This window comes from Schistocerca cancellata, chromosome 8, assembly GCF_023864275.1.
Source record: "Schistocerca cancellata isolate TAMUIC-IGC-003103 chromosome 8, iqSchCanc2.1, whole genome shotgun sequence".
Lineage (NCBI taxonomy): Eukaryota > Metazoa > Arthropoda > Insecta > Orthoptera > Acrididae > Schistocerca > Schistocerca cancellata.
The window spans coordinates 399436868-399454263 of NC_064633.1; the positions used below are offsets into that span (position 1 = coordinate 399436868).

At 42.2% G+C, this 17396-nt stretch overlaps 1 protein-coding gene across 1 annotated transcript in view; it reads left to right on the plus strand.

The window, feature by feature from the left end:
* LOC126095117 (venom carboxylesterase-6-like) overlaps positions 1–17396 on the plus strand; it is a 116192-nt gene that overhangs the window by 34604 nt on the left and 64192 nt on the right. The window contains exon 2 of the mRNA XM_049909825.1: positions 1004–1138. Within this exon, the coding sequence (XP_049765782.1) occupies positions 1004–1138 (135 nt within the window). The remainder of the gene's footprint in view (positions 1–1003; positions 1139–17396) is intronic.

A 17396-nucleotide genomic window follows, 5' to 3' on the forward strand; every position in this document is an offset into this window, starting at 1 on the left:
AAGAATAGCGTTATTTGACCGTGTGAATTGTAATGAAACGTTGTAAGCTTCTGACACCGATGTAAAAGGAGGCGGGGCATATCACCACTGTTGGGATCGCGTGTTCTCTGCCAGGATGGTGGAGGGCGTGACCAGCAGACGACTCCTGATGGCAAATGCAAAGGCTTTATTTTAGTAACAAGAAGTCGTTACGATTGCAGGATGGCCCTCAGGGTGAATTTTCATCTCTTCGCATACACCGGCGGAGACGGCGGCTGGCATCTGTAGCCGAGAGAGCAGCCGCTTCTGACGATGATGCTTGTAGGACGATAGATTGCTCCGGCAATCCCTTGCTGATGTAATCGCGGCACGGTTACTGCACACCGAGCCGTCTCTTGGATGTGGAGCGCGCCATCGATCGTCACTTAACTCACCTGTTATTGTCCAAGTTTCGCCCTCCTGTTGTCTGACTCGCCTGGTCAGCAATCCACTTACAGGCCCTCATCCTCCTGAACTCTTAACAAAAGTCACAGCACTTCTTCAAACCTTCTTAATGTGTTTAGCCAATTAAAGCGTTTTTCCTCTTCAGAAGTTCCTTCTACTCATTCTTAATATTTACTTGGAGTTGGCTGTGTGTGGACCAGTAGTTTGTAGAGGAATATTTGGAATTTTCTCTGTTTTGTGGAGAGAGTGTTATGCAAATGAAATGATCGTGTGGCATTGTTGGCCGGGAGGCCCCTCCGGGGAATTCGGCTGCCACTTTGCAAGTCTTATATGAGGTGACGTCGCACTCGGCGACTTGGGCGTCGGTGATGGGGAGATGATGATGAGGACAACACCCAGTCCACGAGTGGTGAAAATCCCCCCCCCCCCCCCAGGCGGGAATCGAACCCGGGCCCGTTGCATGGTAGACAGACACGCTGCCACCCAGCTAAGCAGGCGGACAGTACTATACAGTACATTGGCAGCGAGGCGATTGCAACAAACCCATGTTTAAGTGTACTAAACTAAGACATATTTGCAGGGGGACGATGTGATCGTAACGGTGGAGACGGGTGCCCTCAGGGGCGTGGTGGCCTCCTCCATCAACGGCACGCTCTACAACAGGTTCGTCGGCATCCCGTATGCTCAACCTCCTCTTGGAGACCTCCGTTTTCGGGTAAGTCTTGCATTTTCAGTTGTTTTATTCAGGGGTTCCTTAAACAGCTTCACTAGGGGTACGAAATGCTTTTATTATTAGTATCATGACTGAACCATCCTTCTGACGTCAGGTTACATACTCGCCATGAACTTGTTGAAATTTAAAAGCAAGATTCTACAGTGACCAAACACAGTCAAACATTAAAATATTATTGCTGCATTATGACTGCTCACCTGTGACGCACTTCTTCTTAAACGTGCACTTGTCACTTGTTAATTACCTCTAAGTTTCAAACTGATCAGACATGACGTCAAAGGAATAATTTTTAGGGAAAAGAATACAGCTGAAGAGAGTAAACGAATTGTTTGACAACTACCTCTAATGATAAAATTAGCCAGTCGAGTTGTGTAAAAAAATATAATTTTTGTGTAAAGCTTACAGTGCAGTGGAACCATGATTTGATGATTTTAACCTTTACAATTTCATCGTGACTGTTGAACCGAAAGTGAAGAGGATAAAGTTGCGCCTGAGATACAAAATTCATACTTTATTTATTTATTTTTTGTTTTGTGGCTATGAACTACAGATTTTAAATAACTAAAAATACCATGATTTAGCACAACAGCTGAATGTCACTTCTTTATTGAAGCATTACCAGTTTCTAACTCCCATGTGGCCTTGCACTTCACCCTCGCAGTATGTGGTATCATTCATTGCCATTTTGTATGTCTGATACAGCAAACTCGATCGTGCGTGGACGGATGTCCGAGGATGGTCTGTTATTTGTCTGGAATTGGTAGTGTTCCATTACAGCGAGGTACAGCTATTGTGCCAAATCATTATTTTTGTAATTATTTTATCTTTATTTTGAGGCTGGATGACAATTGTCATCACAAGTGTCATTTACCCCAACGGGTGCAATGGTCAGGTGACGGGATGTTTGGCGGTTGCGGGAAGGTAGTGTGTGCATGCTTTGCTGTGATTTATAAAAGCTCTGCTTAAAAGTAAATCTGTATTTTCCTGAAAAACTGTGGAAACGTCACACTCGGTTATAGTTTGTAAACTATAGCAGCACTCTTGGAGGGAGGAAGGGAGGAAGTGGCATTCCTTGGAAGAACCCTGAAACTGGTCTTCAGGGTCACCCAAAATCAGTTGTCTGTTACCTGTCTAGTGGTATAGTTCAGCGTGCAGTGATTTGCGTCGATTCTTTTCGTGGGATTTTACTCACTAGTATCAATCAGTTTCCTTTTACTTACTTACTCATTTATTCCAAAGTGACATATACGCTTAACAGATTGCAAGAAAACTGGGGAATACGATGAAGAGGAGGTACTTGCGGAGTAACGAGGGTTCGGACGCTTCCTATGTAATTACAGCTTGTGTTAAAGAGGAGACACAAAATTAACTTTTTGCTAATATTACCAACCCCACTCAAAGGGCTGCTGTTTATACAATCGTCAGTCTCATCACTATGGGACGTATTAGAAAGAAACGTTTACTGGAATCGTCACGAAAGAAAACTAAGAATTTTGGGAGGAAACCCATCGTTATAGATAGTTTTATAAAATCGGTGTTTCCACAAACGGTGGAGAAATTTAACATAAAACAAAAAAGTTGCCTATGTTATGAAAATTACTTACTGCTGCAGAACAAAGAAATCCATTTTCCTTGGCAGAAAGACACAAGGCACTGCGTGTAATAGGATTTACCTCGAAGAGATCTGTAAAGGAAAGAACACGTAAATACTTGATACAAGTAAGGAAATTAAGGGAGCAACGTAGGAAGAGTTGCAGGGAGCTGGCGGTGATGGCATCATGGGCAATGTTAGTGGAAGGAACAGTATTATTGTGGTCAATATTAGATCAAAAACTGTGTTTTTTCCCATGCAGAGCATACTTATAAAGTGGGATGTACAACAGAGGATTCCAGGGGAAAATGAATTATGAAAATTTTTTAATCAGTTCTTGACTAAGTCAGTTCCGAATCTGCCACCCAACTGTGTTGCAGTTATGGACACTGTTTCTTATAACAACAAGGAGTGTAACGGAGCTCCACCTAGGTCCTCGATTTAAAAGGGAAATTACTCAGTGGATGCTGATGTGTCAGTGAGAAAGACGAAATTATTTGACTTATTGTACAACATAAGTACTCGAAATTAACAAAAGAACTTGAATCTCATGGACGCACTGTGGTGCCACTTTCACCCTATAATTGCGGATTAAATCAAATTGAACTGGCGTGGGCAAAACTCACAACTTTCGTCGGAGGAAGAAATAATCTTGGAGATATGTTCATGATGAAGTTACTGCAATAGGCGAAAGAAGATAGATAGCAATTTTCTGAGTTTTATTGTCGGTGTGCCACAATGTCATTCATTAATCATAAGGTTCATAGGCGATTCGAGTCTAACTGATCCCAATGTTTCAGGCAGGACACTGGAATCGCATTCAGGAGGACGATGGTTCAAATCTCCATCCGGCCATCTTAATTTAGGTTTTCCGTGATTTCCCTAACATTCCAGCAAATGCCAGAATGTTTTCTTTGTAAAGGGGGCTGATGATTTCCATCCCTATACTTTTGTAATCCAGCCGTGCTGTCGATGGGCCGTTATACTCTAATTTTCCTTCCTTTCTCCATGTCTCTCGAAGAGTGCGACAGTGAGCTATGTTATACAGAGTGCAAATCACTCTAGTTTACGAAAAATATAGATGCGTGGTGTAAGTGTGCGGGTGTTCCCTGGAGGAGTTAGCGGGGTAGGTTAAGCTGTGGGCAGCTGAAACATTTATTTATTTATTTGTCAACAATTTATAATAACAGGCTCGTGCCCATATCAGGCAGAGTGGTGGAGGTCGGACCCACTGTTCACCGTGCCCAGTGGATGGACGCCCATTTGCGTGCTGACTACACAGCTCGGGGGTGAAGCGACCTTGCATTACGCGAGGACTATTTTTTTCAACCTCCAATCGGTTGCGAAATGGAAATCACTGTGAAAGTCAAAGATTTTTTATTTGCTACATTTAGCTACTGATTCCAGCTACTTTCTACATAGTAACCGCCAGTTCTCCAAGCTGGACTGTACCTCTCTGTCTGTGCCAAAATGCTGACCTCATAGGCAGCGGTTCATGTGAGTGAAGAGGTGAAATCAGAGAGAGCCAAGTCCGGGCTGTACGGTAGGCTATCAAACACTTCCCATCGGAAACGCTGCAGGAGTATCGTCATTTCTCCTGTAGAGTGCGGATGAGTTTTGTCATTAAGAAGGAAAGTATAAGAGTTACGTTGTGTAGGTTTCAAGACATCAGGCGGGGTCCCTGAGCAGGGTCTTCACGTTTGGCAGGAGACTCTCTTATTCCAGGTATCTTCACGCGCTCACTGTGAGCTCAGAACTGAGAAGTACGAAATGACGGGATCGACGGGAATATTAGAGACACTGCACAACACATCTGCACAAAGCTTCATCAGGTTTTCACTGAGGTTTTAATTTCGCAACCGATCTGAGATTTAAAGAAAGTCCTTGTAAATTTTTAGGTCAGCTATAGTCCGGGTTGCGTAAGACTTTGGCGGGGCAGTTTGGCCCTGCTTTGCTGTTAGCAAGACTAGCATGAATCGTGCCCATCCTTGGTGTTTGATGGAGGCGTAGACATCCGAGGTACGAACCCCGACCATGATCTCTGGCTGACAGCGCCTGGCCTCCGTGAGAGTCCATGTGATCGGCCGCTGGGAGAGCCTCGGTTCGACGCTCAGTCCATTGATATTGTGGATGGACACGCTAGCAGGCGATCCTGTCAGGACTGGCGGTTGTGGGACGTTAACGTCAGGCCAGAAGCCTACAGGCAGCGGACGCTGACTCGATGACTCACCCATTTGTGGCCAGCCTTATCGGACGATCAGTACCTGTATGATACAGGACGGGTTTGTTGCAGTAGGTGCCGCAGTTTTCACGTACATCATTTGCCAGAACACTGCCAAATCGATTCTAGGTTATTGTTAGGTTCGCTAATTACGGACAGGATAGTCATGTTGCAGCTCCTAGGCATAGCGCTGTGCCAGCGGTTTGTGACAAGCAGTATGCTTACATCAACGATCCATTGTCTTGTCTCACGTTACAGTGGAATTACATACCGATACTGTTAACGAGCATCTTGTACGGAATCTTAAAGAGTATTCCGAGCTCAAACATTACGGCATTCCTGGTGAAACAGAGGCTCCTATCCAAAAATCAGCCCCGGTTCAGAAAAAGAACGCTCATATGAAAAACAGTTCGCTTTTCTCACACATAATATCTTGAAAGAAGTAGATGCAGGTAGATTTCGTCTTCATAGATTACGAAAAGTGTCTGACACTATACCACATTTTCGATTGATAATCAAGATAAAATCATACGAAGTATCTCTTGATATATGCTGTTGGGACGATGTTTGACTAACAGACCCAGGTACGTTATACTGGACGGCAAACGTTCAACATAAACATATCAGATGTCATAACAAAGTCTGTTTCTGACTCTGTTTGATAAATCGTTTACTTATTTTGCGAACATTAGAGAACTATTAAATTGCTCGCTGATGATGTTTTGTCTGCATGGAAGTCTTGTCGTTAGAAGATAGTAAGGAAATGGGGAAAGATTTAGATAAAATTTGGATTTGGAGTAATGAGTAACAGCTGTTTTTAAATATGCATAAAAGCATGATAATATCTGTAAGAAGAAGCAAGAACCTTGTAGTAATTGATTACAAGTAGTTAGCAACTTGAAAATTTCACATCATGCAAGTATTTAGGAATAACACTAATAAGCGACATGAATTGGGACGAACTCGCAAACCCTGTGGCAGGAAAGGTGAAAGGAAGACTTGGGGTTGTTGGAAACATTCCGGGAGAGTGCATCGCGGAAGTAACATGCAACACACTAGTGCGATCAATTCTGGAGCACTGTTCCAAGGTCCTTATCAAGTAGGCGTGACAATCCACATCGAACGAAATGAAAGACAGGTTGATAGTTACGTCATAGGTCGGTGCAACCGTATGCAAATACGAGATGATCTGTGGAGCTGAATGGGGATTTGAAGAAGAAAGCCCACAATGTTCTCGCAAAATTCACAAAGTTAAATTAACAAGTGTCAATAAATGATTCTGATGAAACTTGACGGGTGTGGAGAGGGGGCAACAGAGTGCAATACGTATTTTTTTGTTTGTGTCTAATTTAACTTTTAAGCGGCAAAACACCCTGGAAGGTAATTTGGCATTTCAGGTTTAGAGGGAATATTTTCGAAACGATTGCATATAAAAAGTGTTTTTCATACAAAGGTTGGTGTGTCGGAAGTTTTACTATCAAAAATTATTGTTATTATTATTATTATAATAAGCCTGGTGAAAGTTTAATCATCAAAAATCATTATTACGGCAACAAACACACGGAAATGTGTAAAGCTCTGTTTCTGACAATATTATCGTTATCCATATACACTCCTGGAAATGGAAAAAAGAACACATTGACACCGGTGTGTAAGACCCACCATACTTGCTCCGGACACTGCGAGAGGGCTGTACAAGCAATGATCACACGCACGGCACAGCGGACACACCAGGAACCGCGGTGTTGGCCGTAGAATGGCGCTAGCTGCGCAGCATTTGTGCACCGCCGCCGTCAGTGTCAGCCAGTTTGCCGTGGCATACGGAGCTCCATCGCAGTCTTTAACACTGGTAGCATGCCGCGACAGCGTGGACGTGAACCGTATGTGCAGTTGACGGACTTTGAGCGAGGGCGTATAGTGGGCATGCGGGAGGCCAGGTGGACGTACCGCCGAATTGCTCAACACGTGGGGCGTGAGGTCTCCACAGTACATCGATGTTGTCGCCAGTGGTCGGCGGAAGGTGCACGTGCCCGTCGACCTGGCACCGGACCACAGCGACGCACGGATGCACGCCAAGACCGTAGGATCCTACGCAGTGCCGTAGGGGACCGCACCGCCACTTCCCAGCAAATTAGGGACACTGTTGCTCCTGGGGTATCGGCGAGGACCATTCGCAACCGTCTCCATGAAGCTGGGCTACGGTCCCGCACACCGTTAGGCCGTCTTCCGCTCACGCCCCAACATCGTGCAGCCCGCCTCCAGTGGTGTCGCGACAGGCGTGAATGGAGGGACGAATGGAGACGTGTCGTCTTCAGCGATGAGAGTCGCTTCTGCCTTGGTGCCAATGATGGTCGTATGCGTGTTTGGCGCCGTGCAGGTGAGCGCCACAATCAGGACTGCATACGACCGAGGCACACAGGGCCAACACCCGGCATCATGGTGTGGGGAGTGATCTCCTACACTGGCCGTACACCACTGGTGATCGTCGAGGGGACACTGAATAGTGCACGGTACATCCAAACCGTCATCGAACCCATCGTTCTACCATTCCTAGACCGGCAAGGGAACTTGCTGTTCCAACAGGACAATGCACGTCCGCATGTATCCCGTGCCACCCAACGTGCTCTAGAAGGTGTAAGTCAACTACCCTGGCCAGCAAGATCTCCGGATCTGTCCCCCATTGAGCATGTTTGGGACTGGATGAAGCGTCGTCTCACGCGGTCTGCACGTCCAGCACGAACGCTGGTCCAACTGAGGCGCCAGGTGGAAATGGCATGGCAAGCCGTTCCACAGGACTACATCCAGCATCTCTACGATCGTCTTCATGGGAGAATAGCAGCCTGCATTGCTTCGAAAGGTGGATATACACTGTACTAGTGCCGACATTGTGCATGCTCTGTTGCCTGTGTCTATGTGCCTGTGGTTCTGTCAGTGTGATCATGTGATGTACCTGACCCCAGGAATGTGTCAATAAAGTTTCCCCTTCCTGGGACAATGAATTCACGGTGTTCTTATTTCAATTTCCAGGAGTGTATTTTCTCATAAAATTGCTAGGCTAAGTAGTGAAACTTTACTATCGATATTATAAAATCTAATATGTAGCCGTACAAGTTGTATTATTAAAACCTTATTCCGAAATGTCAGTACTCAAACATTTTCTCGAACTTCCTACTATCGGACGTGTGAATATTCTGACAGAGAATAAATATCAGAACTTAATTACTCAATTACTCCCCCTATAAATCACGAAAAATCATTTCTCTTACGTGTGAATGCGATTTTTAAATTCTTATTTAACATTTCCTAACAATTAACACTGTATTGCTGCAACTGCGTGAATATTCTGCATCCAACAAAATGCTACAATAATTCAAAAGAAATACTCCGATCCATGCAGAGTGCAATGCATGGCCACAACTGCTGATGCAAATACTCCCCTTTTTCTTTTTATTATAGAAACTGAATGATAAGGAGGGGTTCGATCAACAAGTCTTAAGCGGTGTAAAATATGAAAGTAATCAATAAAAACTTTTAATTTATTCTGTTCTGAAAATCGACGATTCAAAAACTGACAAACTTTACTCAGACTTCTTTTTTCTTCGACAGTTTGATTATCAAAAACTTTAATTATTCCACAATGTCTTTAATCAGTAATAACGTATCTCATCACAACTTAGATACGAATATTACTTTCAAGGTACTCACACAGATCCCACAAAGACTCTTCAGTGACCAAGCAAGCAACGGCTACGCACAGCAAAAAGGCAAATTACCGAAAATCCTCGATTAATACCAAAATTTCCTCTGACGCCTGGGTAGGCTGACACCTCTCCTGACGCGCGGCTTTTCTCCACGCCAGGCTGCGTCCGACTCCTCTCAACAACTGTTCGCTGGCTACCTCTCGCGACAATAATATCTCAGACTCAGAGTTTGTGTAATAAAGCTGGTTTCTGAAATACCTTTTCGGGGAAATAAGCACTATGCGCTGTCGGAGTATATTCAACTTACCTGATTAAAATATCTAAACGTACATTACTACTCTAATCATTTATTTTACTTATATTTTTTATGTTTTAAATTATTATTGTATGTTTTACATTGGTCTCTTTTTTGTTTTGTTTTCTAGTTTACCATTGCACATACTTATGTTTTGTTAACTGAAAGTAGTAACTCATTATTTTGATAGAAAATAATTACAATAATAATAATCTGTAAATAAATGTTCTTACCATTACGTGTTTTTACACCATGCACATAAAATGAACGAAATCTCTTCAGGTAATATGCACGACGGAGAAGAAAATATAAAACAAAATTTAGGAGGATTTCAAATTTTCATAAGTGATCCTCTAAGTATCCTGATTTGTATCAAGCGTATTTCAGTACATTGGTAAGCCATGGCAAAGAGAACTGGTTATGCACTAATGACTACAGCTTGAGTGTAGTGTTTCTCATGCTGAGACTGGCATCATAATCATGCAGCAGAATTAGACATGGAAATCTTCTCACAAAGTTCTTCCAACATTGAAAGCTGTATATATATCTTATGGTTGTACCAGTGCCGTCAGTTTCAATTAACAAATACACGTATTTGAAAAGGCAAACAAAGAAATCAATGTGATACGTCAAATAACACTTTAAAACATACAACAATTACAAGTAAAATAAATAATTAAAATATTAATTAATGTTCAGATAGTTTACTTAGGGATGTTGAAAGTACTTCGACAGAACAGTGGGTACAGCTTATTTTCCAGAAGTGGTAGTTAAGAAACCAGCTTTCTTGCACAGGGATGTATGTGGCTTGAAAGATTTTTTAAATTTATGTTGTAACAAAAGATTTGATTTTTAAAAATTAATTAACGGTGGTTTGGTATTTTGCAAAAAATTCAAATTAAATTTTGATTATACAATTTTCAACAACATTAATGACGTATCAATTTTATATGAACAACATTTTTATATACCATCGTTTAGAATGCATTACCTCAAACCCTAAAATACAGCCGGCCGGAGTGGCCGTGCGGTTCTAGGCTCTACAGTCTGAAACCACGTGATCGCAACGGTCGCAGGTTCGAATCCTGCCTCGGGCATGGATGTGTGTGATGTCCTTAGGTTAGTTAGGTGTACGTAGTTCTAAGTTCTAGAGGACTGGCGACCTCAGAAGTTGAAGTCCCGTAGTGCTCAGAGCCATTTGAACCATTTGAACCTAAAATCCAAATTACCTTTCTGGGTGTGTTTCATCCCTTAAAATGAAATCAAACACAAAAAAATACGTGTTCCACTCTGTTGCCACTTCTACAAACACGTGAAGTTTCATCCAGGCCAGTTATTGACTTTTGGCAATGTTCCCTTGGCAGCTGAGTAAATTGAGGGATCTGACATTGGAAGAAGGTTGAGCTGGAATTCTGCTGCCACCATTGTATACTACGCTTAGGCATCACGAGAATAAGACAACAGCCATTGGTAGAAGGTGACCACAAGTGATGCTGCCTCTTCCCTATCCTCAATGCTCTAGTGATATTCTATCCTTTTTTGGGAAACGGACAGAAGTTCGGTTGATACCAGTCGTTACCGGATCTCAGACTGTACAAATTATTACTGAAATTATAACTCGTTTCGAACCAATTAAACTACACTCAGTTTTAGCAACGTCCTTCGTGCCACAGTACAACGTTTATCACTCCACACCGAAACTTTAATACCTTCAGAACACGACAAAACAATTAGTTCGAGAATACGTTAGCAAGCGCAGCCACCCAACGACAACGGCAAACTCTAAGTATCCAGCCACTACCACAGCTGTATATGAAGTTATTGTCAGTTGGCAGAGATAACTTCTTAACGTGGACATGAGAAAACCGTCAGCAGCTGCAGTTTATAATCAATAAGATTACAAATATTACATTATACTAAATCAACACTTGCATGGATTATATACTCATATCAAATGTCTCTACATAGGAAAGTAACTTCGAAAGAATAAAGACAGGAGACATCAGAAAATAATCTTACAAATGTGAATATGAAACAAATGTAACTGGAAAACCGACAAAAAATACAATTTGTCCATTATCTAGAACTACAGCAATTAGCATGAAGGTAACTATTAATTAATAAGCACATTTCAGAAAAATTCTCAATTGTATCTTCATAATACCAAATGCATAATTAAACTTTTAAGAAACGTTGTTATCTGTGTAACATATTTAGCGAAATGAGTAAAGGAAGTGTATGGCATTAATTCATTGTCTACTAATTGCAATGTAACTCAGAATTGTCTTTTTTTCTTGCATTTTAATGTTTGTCACAGAAAAAATTAACTACCTCTAAATCAGAACATTCTTGATCCTTCTTGTCAGTTCTAATCTTCCTTTAAATAGAATTCATTAGGTGAAAAAAAGTTTTATTTTGAGGCAAAATGATCCTCTAACTAGTATTATAATTGTAGACAGACATCAAATAATTAAACAGGTAGTAAGAGTAACCGTTTCATCTAAAAAGTACTAATAGGATGCATAGCTATCAAAGATAACACATAAATGTCAATAATTAATCGGTTCAAAAATAAAGAAAGTAAGTTAGACGGGGCAGAGGTAGACTTCTGCTCCACAGTTTACATTGAATAAATGCGTGCTTGTGCATAAATACGTAAAAACTTTGGAATATTCAAACGTAAACACGTTTTACATCGCACTATTTCACTGAATCACTCATTGCGCTGAGTGGTTTCTCTGGTTTGTAAAACAAATGGCCAGCACTTAATTCGTTACACACAACTGAGGATTCCTGGCATAACGTTGTCTTGTGTAGCTTTCTTCATAAGTAAACCGATTCCATGTTGCTCTCAGTGGCCGCTAGCGCGCAGCCTGTTTGACGCAGCGGAAATTGGCAGCGCCACTCAGTGGAAGATACAACTCCTGAGATCAAGTCCTGTGACATCAGACTTCTCCTGTCAGCCACCTTATTCGATAGACTATGATGTGGCTTTGCTCTGAAAGAAAGAAACGAGACGACGGAGTCACTCCCAAAACAAAGCTCACACTGTCCATGACGTCGAACATGTAAATAATCACAGGCAATTAACGCGAGACGGCACCAAAACGTGATTTTTTACACACCATCATTCAGTCTCGTCATTCACACTGATTGTGTTTCCACACTAGTTCACTGGTACAGAAGTACTGGTCTCTAACCTAATCGCAAGGCGCATGCTCAACCAATTTCTTACATCAAATCACTGGGAAAGATATCCAGTCAGTCTGTCATATCCTAATACACTCCTGGAAATTGAAATAGGAACACCGTGAATTCATTGTCCCAGGAAGGGGAAACTTTATTGACACATTACTGGGGTCAGATACATCACATGATCACACTGACAGAACCACAGGCACATAGACACAGGCAACAGAGCATGCACAATGTCGGCACTAGTACAGTGTATATCCACCTTTCGCAGCAATGCAGGCTGCTATTCTCCCATGGAGACGATCGTAGAGATGCTGGATGTAGTCCTGTGGAACGGCTTGCCATGCCATTTCCACCTGGCGCCTCAGTTGGACCAGCGTTCGTGCTGGACGTGCAGACCGCGTGAGACGACGCTTCATCCAGTCCCAAACATGCTCAATGGGGGACAGATCCGGAGATCTTGCTGGCCAGGGTAGTTGACTTACACCTTCTAGAGCACGTTGGGTGGCAAGGGATACATGCGGACGTGCATTGTCCTGTTGGAACAGCAAGTTCCCTTGCCGGTCTAGGAATGGTAGAACGATGGGTTCGATGACGGTTTGGATGTACCGTGCACTATTCAGTGTCCCCTCGACGATCACCAGTGGTGTACGGCCAGTGTAGGAGATCGCTCCCCACACCATGATGCCGGGTGTTGGCCCTGTGTGCCTCGGTCGTATGCAGTCCTGATTGTGGCGCTCACCTGCACGGCGCCAAACACACATACGACCATCATTGGCACCAAGGCAGAAGCGACTCTCATCGCTGAAGACGACACGTCTCCATTCGTCCCTCCATTCACGCCTGTCGCGACACCACTGGAGGCGGGCTGCACGATGTTGGGGCGTGAGCGGAAGACTGCCTAACGGTGTGCGGGACCGTAGCCCAGCTTCATGGAGACGGTTGCGAATGGTCCTCGCCGATACCCCAGGAGCAACAGTGTCCCTAATTTGCTGGGAAGTGGCGGTGCGGTCCCCTACGGCACTGCGTAGGATCCTACGGTCTTGGCGTGCATCCGTGCGTCGCTGCGGTCCGGTCCCAGGTCGACGGGCACGTGCACCTTCCGCCGACCACTGGCGACAACATCGATGTACTGTGGAGACCTCACGCCACACGTGTTGAGCAATTCGGCGGTACGTCCACCCGGCCTCCCGCATGCCCACTATACGCCCTCGCTCAAAGTCCGTCAGCTGCACATACGGTTCACGTCCACGCTGTCGCGGCATGCTACCAGTGTTAAAGACTGCGATGGAGCTCCGTATGCTACGGCAAACTGGCTGACACTGACGGCGGCGGTGCACAAATGCTGCGCAGCTAGCGCCATTCGACGGCCAACACCGCGGTTCCTGGTGTGTCCGCTGTGCCGTGCGTGTGATCATTGCTTGTACAGCCCTCTCGCAGTGTCCGGAGCAAGTATGGTGGGTCTGACACACCGGTGTCAATGTGTTCTTTTTTCCATTTCCAGGAGTGTACAATGACAATACGAAAATTTCATTCCTGCATCAATTCGCTTTCATTCTCTTCCATTTATTGATGGTTCATCTTAATGTTCTCCACATTATGAATACCAGAGCATTTTTTGCCATTTAGCCTCTACAAAGTGACAAAATTTGGATGCAATATATCTCGAATTCTAAAGGGTCCCAAATAATAATGCAGATTTTTTTTTTAATTTCACCTTTTGCCTTTAAAGACTTGAAACGTTATCGTGTCAGCACATAATATCCGAGCTTATATACGATGGGCGGCCATGTTTTATTTTCCTAGGCAGAACTGTCTTCTCTATCATCCGTAATGTACTCGCCGTCATTCTTTGGTGATCAGCCCTGTTCGTGACAGAAAATCAACAATCTCATCGAAAGCATTGTGGTCCTTTTGTCAAGTAAAACTGTACAGAATGGCAGACAACTTATTAATCCAATTTTTATGTTTCTTTCCGCAGTATGAACAGACTCCCTAACACTCACATGTTACGGCCAGCAGGGTTAGACACTGGACGATATGTAGCCGTAACAATGTTCCACATTTTACAGCTATGTTATGGTCCATTGTATGAAAAGATACGCTGTGGCCAAATGATATTCAGAAAATAATCTTCCTTTTGTTTTTTAACTAAGATCTTTCTGTTGGCTTTTCTTGACAGGAAGAAGTGCAAAAATTTTGAAATAAATTCGATTACTACTAAGATCTGTGAGAAATTTACGCGAGACTGAGGGTGTGGTCTGAAGAGATCCAAGAAGACGATTTCGTCTATGGCTTGTGGGAGAATATTAGGAGTTATGTCTGGCTGTAGACTCCTAGTTACATTGACATAAATGCTCTGATAACTCTCCATACTCGCTGACATGTTGCTGAAGATCATTTATCTTGTTTTCATCATTTATTCAAACGTACAAGTGCGAAACTAGTATGTGTTCATTTAATCAGACCGTAAATACTGTGTTTTGGTATGCAAAATCTCCATGATTTTCAGGTTAAGTGCAATCTGCAGTGGAAAACACCATTATGAATAACGTAAAATTGCCAAATTGTATTCTGTATTTGATCCTGATGCATTGTATTAATGATTTTTAATATTTCATCCGTCACCTGCTCAGATTTTATGGTATGTAGAAACTTGCGCATTTTTACTGTTCTTCCATGCCGTTTTTAAAATTAATCTTGGTTTTCCGACAGGTGGACTCATCATGTACCTTTTAAATTCTCCAGCAGACATGATAAAGCATCGGGAACCACATTTGTTTCATCAGATATTGCTAGATTTAAAAATTAAATTCTTGTAAGACGAGGCCCCATCTAGCGAGTCGATTGTGCATTAATTTACACTGCAGTAGAAAATATAATTACTTATAAACGGTGCAAAATGTTGATGACTTTTTTAAGTAAAAGAGAAATGCTTCTGGTGCAAGACATTTTTAAATTGCAAGTATGCTTAAGATAAAAACAGAAGTAATGAAGGCACGGAAACTACTGAGGAACACGGGTTTAAAAAGAAATATTGGCATGAAGTAGCCTCTACCATTCATTGTGCAGTAGGTTGGGAAGATGTAGACAGATGTGTTAGTAGTGAATATACAAGGGAAAAAGATAGTAAGTGCATTACGCTTGTACAGAAAGTTCTACTTATCACTCGAAACAATAATTACAGTAAAATACCTAGAAGTTACCATCCAGAGTGATCTCATAAAGTAGCAGCAAGAAAAGTAAATCGCAGACTCTGATTCATTGAAAGAAATTGTATTTATCCAGTAAAGAAGTTGTGGCGGCTCCCTTTTCAAAAAAATTCAAAGGATTCGATCTTGAGTTCGTTCTATAATTTGATTTATTATAGTTTGTGGCAGGTCAACCACTGCTATAAGGGACCTAAAACGAAAATACCCTAAGAAAATTAGCTTTTCAATGTAAAAACATAACTAAGGCTCTAGGATACACATCTGACTGCTGTTAATGTTCTGCCGCTATGGACTCAACTAAGTTCCAAAGAGTACTACGAGACAAAACAAGGAATCAATTGTAGCCTCAGTTCCATGCAACAATAAAAAAGACTGTACACCCAGCAATTAATTAAATATAAGATAAACTTGTAACACTACCGGCCCTTACCAAATAGTCCCTTCTGTGAAGGGTTGAGCCTGACCGTAACAATACGTAATGACAAGGAATCTGTAATTTCGTAATCGCGAAGTTAGTGAAACAGTAACAACAGCAACGTAAACGGGTTTTGAATGGAGTTGTACTATATATGTACACACGGTCACCAGCCTAATTAGGCAATGCGGTGTCAAGTTTTATGGCAAAATGGAAAGAAGCTTCACCTAAAAATACTAACCTGACTTCATAACCGAACTAATCTCTTCTAACACAGTTACTCTCAATATAATACAGTAACTTGCCCTATCAAACAGCACCACAGCTAACCCTTATGCAGAGCGCGGAATGGCCAATAAATGTGGCAATACACACTGTCTCACAATAACACTTGGTAATGACAAAAACTGTTATGCAGTACAATGAGCAAATGCAGAATGACATATAAACCTACTAACAAAGTCCGACTGGAAATAGCATGAACTATTATTATTTGAATTAACTATCACAAAAAACCATCATGATTTTGAAACAGAACTGACTACTGTGGACTTCATAACTTCATAAATTTGCACATGAAGTTACTCTATACAAACGGGCGGTACAGTCATTGCTTAAAAGAAACGTTTTGGTGCAGGATAACTGATTGTACTGGTCTACCAATTTGAATGGATATAATCACGGGTGTCCACGCGTAAGATATGAGTTCCACAAAAAGTTGTTATTCAATACATAATACCTGGTCCATAGGATGTACATATTTCGATAACAGTTCTGCTGAAGGTGGTAGCGCTTGTGGAAAATTGCAGTGGCTATGAAATTAGCTATAAGGCAACCAAGGTTCTTAATGTTAGCCACGCCCTGATATAAATCTTCTTGATGTCGTAAATGTAACCAGACAGGATCAATAATGATACTATGTGCTGTAGGCCACTTTACGTTCAGTCCGAGGCTAATTTACATGCTCGGTAGCTCTTCTTGTCTCAGTGTCACAGTCAGAAGGCGACTATATCACTCGCCACAAACAAAAAAGCCTTGCGCGCCAAGTCCATCTCTTCCAGTCCCGCCAAACTGCTTCCGTAGCAGCGGGGCTTTGTTACAGGTTATACATTTAGCTTCCCTACTTATGGACCAGTAAAATACACAAAGTTTGTACAAATTATTACATTCACAGAGTATTACATATAAAACCAAAGGTACAGTTACTATATAATTCCTTAAAACGCCAAAATAATTAAAATAATTACTAAATATTTATAGACCAAAGATATTGACAATGCAGATACACTAGTGTACAATGTCGGCAGAGAACTTAAACGAATTATACTTACATCTGTCGATTATTGATGTTACAAACTCACTTCAGCCTAGTTCTCGTGTACCTTTCCACAGTATGCTTGGAACAGTTTTCGTTAGTCTTGCACATTACTCTCAACAGAATTAGACACTGGACGATATGTACATCGATGTGATGGATGTTATCATCTTGAGTGAATGAATTTCACATTTTAGAGCAACACCGTGGTCCGTTATCCGACAAAATACAATAGAGCCAAATAATGTCCAGAATATAATCTTCCTTTAGTTTTTAACTATGATCTTGTAGTTAG